Here is an 8273-nt window from a genome sequence, read left to right on the forward strand (position 1 = left end):
TTTTTCTGGAGCTAGATTTTATTTATTTTAATATACATTTATTTTAATTGGAGGCTAATTACTTTACAATATTGTATTGGTTTTGCCATACATTGACATGAATCTTCCATGGGTGTACATGTGTTCTCCATCCTGAACCCCCCTCCCCCTTCCCTCCCTATCCCATCCCTCTGGATCATCCCAGTATCACCTTGTATTTAGATAAAAGATCTGAAAAATAATAGCCCACTAGTAAATATTGAGGCTATTTAGTATTATTTAATATAATAAGGCAAACTAGAAAGTCTAAATGGAGAATAAATCCTAATTTATCCTAATCGTGGATAAAAATGCTGGTTGAACAGATAAAATGTAGGAAATAAATAATATATATACACATATGTATGTTCATATCCATTTCCTTACATCTAAATTATATATAAGTACAAGTTGAAACAAAATTTAGTTCATTTGCTTGGGGCTGTTTTTGGTGTTACTACTGAAAGAAAGGAGATAAACAAAATAGAAATTTACTCTTTCTCCCAGGCTAAATTTTTGAATAAATCAAATCCACAAAATCATGGAATTTTATGGCTAACAGAAAGCCCAAATCATCATCTAGTCTAATTCTCTAGCTCAGGAAATCGGGGTGTAAAGTGAATTAGAGAAGGTCACATGACACAATGGAAGTAAGTGTGGAACTAAGACTCACCTCCATGACATTCCTATAATTCTCTTTGAAGTATATTTTCCCTGCACTCAGGTATGCATTGTTTGGTATGCATTGTTTATGCTCCTTTGGACAACATCTCTGCTTCCCAGTACTACAAATAAATACGTGTCAAAAAGTTGCACAATTTAAAGACAACTCCAAAATCAGTAAGTTTAACTTTGGGTCATCAACTTTTTACTAAGCCAGTGTTTCCAAAACTTTCCTGATCTTTAAAAACCCCAAAGTCCTTGGGGAGGAAGGAGAGGGTGAGATGAATGGAGAGAGTAGCATGGAAACATATACGCTACCATCTGTAAAACAGATAGCCAATGGAAATTTGCTGTATGACACAGGGAACTCAAACCAGGGCTCTGTAACAACCTAGAGGGGTGGGATGGGGTGGGAGTTGGGAGGGAGGTTCAAGAAGGAGGGGACATACATATACCTATGGCTGATTCATGTTGATGTATGGCAGAAACAAAACCAATATTGTAAAGCCATATCCTTCAATTAAAAAAGAACCCCCAAAGCCCTTATTAAGCACAATTTGCAGGCTCTACCCCAGACCTGAATCCAAGGAAGTAGCTCGAATTGGTATTTTTTCAAGCCAGGTCATTCTACAGTGAGGCAAGTGTGAGAGAAATTGCACTACTAAAAAAATGCCTATTTTTCTTCCTCAGTGTTGTTGCATAATATGCACAAAATCACACTAGGAATTGGGAAGAAGAGAAATTAAAGTTTTAGATAATTCTGAACCCAGACAGCTAAGAGAAGTAAAGGTATTTCAAAGATACCAATAAGCACTTTAAGTTCCCAAACAACTTAATTATTTGGTGGCTGGAGGAGAGATGTAATACTTTAAAGCAGTGGTTTCCAGTGCTGGCTGAATATTAGAACCATCTATGGAGCAGCTAAAAGCACACAGATATCCAGACTGAGAATCAGAGTCTAGCGTGGGGCTTGGGATTGGAGTGCACTCAAGGGCAGTTTTAAAACATTTCAGAGATGATTCTGATACTTAGCCAGAGTGGAGAGGTCCCTTTACAGAGGGGGGAAACCCCACCTGCATTCCTATCCGAGGGCTGCAGTGGTTGAAACAACAGAGGGAAGCACTCAGGAAAGCAAACGTGCCCAGGGCAGCGTTTGTGACAGCTGAAGGGTGACTCGTCCTCCGCCCTGGCTCACTCCGCGTGTAGGAGGCTGCAACTCCTCTCCCCCAAAGACAATAGTGGTTTTCCAGGGCTCCTCTAAGTCTAAGAACATCAGTCATTCCTAATCAGCACACATCAGAGTTACTGAGAAAGGAGAGCTAATGAAGTGACCTGACACCTGGATGGAGTCTGATGAATAAGGCCGCAAGACAAACTGGGCTGAATGAGAACGGCCCACTGACCACTGATGGAAACGTTTGTGGGATGTCCTTACCTCTAGGGAGCACCTTTTATTCCCTGGCAAACATGGACATCTGTTATGACCAAAGCATTATAGGATACACATGGAAATAAGATGTGGGGGGGCAATCTTCAACGGATCAACATAGGTGAAAGGGTCACATCTGTGCACAGCTAACTGCAATCAATCAGGAGCCTTAGTGCAAGGCGGGGCAGATGAAAATGAAACGGAGTCTTTTGGAACTTGAGAGGGCAGCGGAGCAGAGAGCCATTGATAGCACTGCCATGATTAGAGTCCTGACAGCAGGGATTAATGACAGAGAAAGTTTAGAAATAAATTCAGTTTGGAGACTACAACAATGGTGTAAGATAGGACTCTCTAATCTACAAATTCATACAAATGTTCAGCTATAGGTAGGGCAAGTATCCATAGCCTCATCTTATTAAAAAGGGACAAAATAAGTAAACTGAGGCAAAGTGAGGTCAACCAACTTGTTTACACAGGGTGGCTACACTCTGTAATTAAAGGCAGAAGGAGATTTGGGCCTAGTACAATTACCTGAAAAAAGATCACTAGAGGAATGAGGCCCGTATGGTGACAGATGTACTTACCTCGCTCAGATGTGTCTTCAGCTCCTGCACTTTCCTGTATTCCGGAGTGTCGAGCACCACCTTGTACTTGTCTCGCATCTTCCTTGCCTTATCGGTGTACAGGTAGTGAGACTTAAGAAGGGGAATGCGAGTCGATTAATCACTTGAGGATTGCATGTCGTGGTCACACATCATCTTTCAAATGGTGGGCACGTGCAAGCCGTGCTGACCCTCTCTATCCTGGGTGTCTTCCCAGGCAGGACCAAGAACAATTCGTCATTTTACTAAGTTCACTACCTTTTACAGAGGCATACATCATCTTAAGTGAGTCATGACTTGCTCAGTGGGTTGAGGGCAAATTTCCCCTTAACAGAAGCTATAGACAAAGATTCTTGCTGCCCAGCCTGTGAAGCTGTGCGGGTAGCGCTGTGGGCTGGGGCGGGGTGGGGGGCACTCACCCAGAGCTTCCGCAGGTGCCGGGAGCGGACCATGTCTGGAGTGTCGTACAGGAAGCAGCCCATCCCCCTCAGGACCTGCAAGTCCTCTTTGTATTTAATCTGTGTCACAAACATAGAAATACAGCTGGTTGTGAGCAAATTCAAAACAAGAGCAATTAAGACAGAGTAGTGATACTTTTATACTGAAGGACCTTCATCTTGGTTCAGCACATCCACCCCATCCTCTGAGTTTGCCTGAACTCAAGTAAATTACAGGGTTTTAAAATTTAAATTGTTAACCCTGACCTGAAAAGAGGACATGGCTATTATTTTATTATTATATGGATGAAAAATGCCATAGATTAAATGGAGTGGTCTTTTATGAGAAGGAAACATTCAAGGAGAAAAAAAAAATGACAACAGGAAGTGGTGAAAGGGGGTGGGAGTAGTGGTAAGCAAGAGAAAGATACTAAATGTGACTAGGACGGAGGCCACTTGGAATGAGGTGCTAGTAATGATTTGGTGTTGGATGTAGAACGGTGGTCAGCGATTCTTGTATCTCCCAAGTGGTCCTCTTACTACCTGGAGAAGTGTGGGGTCCTGCTTCCACACAATTTTACCTCCAAGTTGTATACTCAGTTGACAAGTACTCAATGCAAAAGGCTGCTCAACGACTGGTTGGCTTCCATGTGGAGAGAGCAAGCCTGCTTCTTATTAAGAGTCCCCCAGAAAGACCCTTATGAGATACTTACATCGCTGGTGATGTCGCCCACGTAGCGGCAGTGAAGCACCTGGGGTGTGTACGGCAGCGAGATCATGTGGCCTTGCATCTTGAAGAAGTCTGATTTGTAAATCAACTACAGGGGGAAAATGCCCATAAACACATAAATTAGAGACCAGTGGTTGACCTTCGTCCTTGGGTTCCATGGCCTCCCCTCTCTCCTAAGAAAATACCCACCTCGCTGACAGCCTCTTGAGTCTTCTTGACTTGGCGGATTTCAGGCGTGTCGGGAGTGGTGTGGATCTTGTCTTTCAGTTTGTGGTATAGTTGTCGATACAGTCTCTGCATTGGGGAGAAAACCATTCCAGGTGTTTAGTGCAGGATGATGAGAGCATCTGTACATTAATCAAATATTTCACATATTTAAACAGCCATGAAAGGCAAGATTAAGGTACAGAAAGTGATTGAAATTAGAAAAACATAGAAAGTGATAGTTATTTTACTTGGGTGAAAAATGTGAAGCACAGGCTTCCACTTTCTATCAGATGGCTGGAAAGTAGGGTTAGATATTCAAACCAATAGTTCACATAGAAAACTATTCAGGCTCATGAATCAGACTAATATGCAATCTTATTAAAGATTTTTAATACAAATGTCAAAGGAAGGAATTATTTACATCATAATATATGGATGGGTGGGTCTCAACAAAGGTATTACTAAATATATAAAAATATTGCCATAGGATACCAGTATCAAAATGATGACAGAAAGGATCCCCTTAGTCCTTGCAGATAAATTAAAGTTTGTAGTTGAAATACAACTAATTCTTAATGCATTGCAAACAAAGCCATGGTCCTTGAAACTCCTCACAGAATTAATAGTCACAGTACCTCGCTGGTAATGTTGTTGACCCTCCGGACGTTGACAAATGGGACATCATTGGGTCCAAGTGTGTACCCATATGCCTTCATGTGTTCATAAACTTCTTTGTACTTAAACTGCAAAAGCAAAGTGAGAATGAGCTCTCTGATGGATGAGCAGAGAGTAAGCATCACACTTGGCAAACGGAAGAGGGTTGTCACTTTCATTTGAAAACTACTCTCTAAGCATTAAGTATGGAAAAAAATCATTGACAAAACTTCTCTAATAATCTAAGTCTTGAAAATTATTTTGTTGGTTAATAAAGCCAGATCCAGAAAGGAATACAATTCATGGTTGCCTAGATTAAATCTGTTTGTAAGTCGGTAGGCAAAACACAACAAAAAACCTGTATTTTTAGTCCCAATATGGCTAGGAAATTAAGAATATGCAAAGCAGAAATGAGAGACTGATTTTAAGACTGATGGATGAACAACTTCATAAACTGTTTAAAACAATGGTGTTAGATAATTAAATCTGTGACTTTGCTTTGGAAACCATATTACTGGGCCACTGGCTGTGGGACTTCACTGGTCAGTAGGTTCAATTTCCAGGGCTCTGGAGGGCAATATGGGAGGAAGATCTCATTTTTGAGCTGATGGCTGGTTTGTGGGTATGGCCTGAAGGCCAGAGTCACCAGAATAGACAATGCCTCTCCAGGTCTGCTCATTACATCCCAGCCTGACACTAGTGGAAAAATTTGCTATTAGAGCTAATGCCTGGGAAAGCTGCAGGTAATGAGAACCTAAGTACCCCTCCGAGCTTTCTAGGAAATGGGCACAGAAGGTCAGCCATGAGAGTCTTTCTTTCCAAAGGAACACACGGTGAAGTGGTATTTTTTTGTAATAAGATATTGCAGAAAGCAGACTATACTATCGCCACACAGCAGTAGCGCACATATGAAAGAGCATTTCCAGTAGCTGATTTGAGATAGTTCAGAATGTTTCTGTGTTAAGGCCAACAGAATTAGAAGCATTCTGGCAGCCATGATCCCTGAGCCAAGGTAACTGAGTCATGCAGATAGAACCCCATGAAAGTTGTTTACTAACCCATCATGCTAACCAGGCACTGCTGAACTGCAGGAGCAACACGCCTGGAAAATACAACATCTCCCCTTCCCTGCTACCATCATTTTTCAAAAAACTATTTTAATTCCATCCTTTTTTTGGCCTCACTGCATGACATGAAAGATCCTAGTTTCCCAACCAGGGAATAAATCCGTGTCCCTCTCAGTGAAAGTGACCAGTCCTAACCATTGAACCGCCAGGGAATTTGCTCCCATCATTGTATCATGCTGAAACCTCAGGGTGTGATTAAGGGGATGAAAATAGGCTATTAATAAATATTAGTATCCTCCTTCCTACTTCAAGCCCCATCTCAACGAGGAGAAGACCACTCACATAGCTGCTCATGTATCGGGTGTCCTTGGTGTGTTTGAAGTGAGGGGTGTCGACCGGAAGCCTGTATCCAGTGGGCAGGGCATGCAGGCCAGCTTTTCGGTACAGATTCTGCCAGGATGAAGAAGAGCAAGTTAAATGACAACTATCAAATGATGGATCTAAGTTAAACAAATCATTTCCAGCTTGTGTTAGGTTTTCAATCTACTTACACTCACTGAATTGATTTCAAGAAGGAATTAAGTAAATTCTAAGAGTCAAGCAATGAATTAAATTCAGTTCAATTGCTCAGTCGTGTCTGACTCTTTGCAAGCCCATGAACTGCAGCATGCCAGGCCTCTCTGTCCATCACCAACTCCCAGAGTCCACCCAAACCCATGTCCATTGAGTCAGTGATGCCATCCAACCATCTCATCCTCTGTCGTCCCCTTCTCCTCCTGCCCTCAATCTTTCCCAGCATCAGGGTCTTTTCCAATGAGTCAGCTCTTCGCATCAGGTGGCCAAAGTACTGGAGTTTCAGCTTCAACATCAGTCCTTCCAATGAACACCCAGGACTGATCTCCTTTAGGATGGACTTATTGATCTCCTTGCAGTCCAAGGAACTCTCAAGAGTCTTCTCCAACACCACAGTTCAAAAGCACCAATTCTTTGGCATTCAGCTTTCTTTATAGTCCCACTCTCATATCCATACATATTAAATTACTCAACATATATATTTTTTTAAAGAGCAATGAGTGAAGAGGCTTAAAGAAAATACCTCTATTTCTAAACATATGCCTGGTTCACAGAATAGCATCCAGCAATAATTTGGGAAAAGTAAACAGGCAGCCAGTGCCACCTCTGTGGTTAACCCTATGGTTAGCTGATGTTCAAGCCATCACCAATCCTGAGATAGTAGTAATTATAAGACACATCTTTGGGAGCCCTCAGAGCCCCATAAACACAATGTCTTGATGTTAGGCTGTTGGGTCGGGAGGCTCATATTCCATGCACGAGGAGGAAAGGAGTTTCTATCTGTGATTTGAAATAGTCTCTCTCTCAGGGGAGGTATAGGAAATAAGACTAGTACTTAAAATATTAAAAACCAAATTACTTTTAACATTCAATACAGGAGAGAGGCATTAACCTTGAGACCAATGTAACACTGAGAAAGTGAAAGTGTTATTCGCTAAGCTGCGTCCGACTCTTTTGTGACTCCATGGACTGTAGTCCGCCAGGCTCCTCTGTTCATGGGATTCTCCAGGCAAGAATACTGGAGTGGGTTGCCATTCCCTTCTCCAGGGGATCTTCCTGACTACCAGATGAGTGGAATCTAGCTTCTTTCTCTTCTGAATCCTAACAGTAAACTTTAGCTTTATTTCTTATTGTACACAGTCTTTGATGCCTATATGCCTTGTCTTTGTCCTCTTGTCCTGGACTGTAAGCTTTTTGAGAGCAGAGATAGTTGATTGATCCTCTTCTATGTATGCACTGTTCCAAAAATGCCCATTGCTTGCTCCCAGCCAAGAGGGCAGACAGGTGATACACTGTTTTTCTGTTTTGTTTTGTTTAGCTCATGTGACTGGAACAGTCTTTATGATTTACAAGGTCAGGCTGAGGATGCCCAGGGGAGGCCACTTCTACAGAGGCCTGGCCCTCATCCCGGGTTTCTGCCGGGCAGTCTGCCCAGCTCTCACTGCTCACCTCACTCTGGAGCTTGTATGCATGAAGGGCCCGATCCAGATCCACGGTTTTTGTGGTCGGAGCCACTCTGCCTCTGATGCTGTGCACGTAGTCATAGTGGTAGACAGCCTGGACGCAGAGAGAAGCAGAGTGAGTGGACTGCACTGTGGCCGCAGGGGTAAAAGAAACTAAGTAAATGCAAATCCAAGTCTCTTAATATAAAGATGGCAGCCTGCTCCCTTTGCCTCAGAACTCTATCTCGAATACTGGGCCTTGTCCAGTGGAATAGGGCCAGTGTGTGGATCCCACACTGAGAAAGTGGAAGAGTCAGCTCAGGCATATGAAGAGGAAGAGCGGATGTTTTACCACCATGAGTTCCACAACAAAAGGTTTTCACATTCTGACTCACTGGTGGGATTTAATATTTGCTTATTAACCTGTGGGGTTAGTAAAAAGGGGGCAGCC

The 8273-nt window shown here is 42.5% G+C and overlaps 1 protein-coding gene across 16 annotated transcripts in view; it reads right to left on the reverse strand.

The window, feature by feature from the left end:
* The window catches only part of NEB (nebulin), a 208427-nt gene that overhangs the window by 53871 nt on the left and 146283 nt on the right, over positions 1-8273 (reverse strand). For all 16 annotated transcript variants that reach the window (XM_010839994.1, XM_010839993.1, XM_010839991.1 and 13 more), the window contains exons 105-111: positions 7830-7937; positions 6150-6257; positions 4722-4829; positions 4069-4173; positions 3863-3967; positions 3132-3230; positions 2695-2805 (exon numbers count right to left, since the gene is read on the reverse strand). In XM_010839994.1, coding sequence (XP_010838296.1) covers positions 2695-2805; positions 3132-3230; positions 3863-3967; positions 4069-4173; positions 4722-4829; positions 6150-6257; positions 7830-7937 — 744 coding nt within the window. The remainder of the gene's footprint in view (positions 1-2694; positions 2806-3131; positions 3231-3862; positions 3968-4068; positions 4174-4721; positions 4830-6149; positions 6258-7829; positions 7938-8273) is intronic.

This window comes from Bison bison, unplaced genomic scaffold (genome assembly GCF_000754665.1).
Source record: "Bison bison bison isolate TAMUID 2011002044 unplaced genomic scaffold, Bison_UMD1.0 scf7180017864139, whole genome shotgun sequence".
NCBI lineage: Eukaryota > Metazoa > Chordata > Mammalia > Artiodactyla > Bovidae > Bison > Bison bison.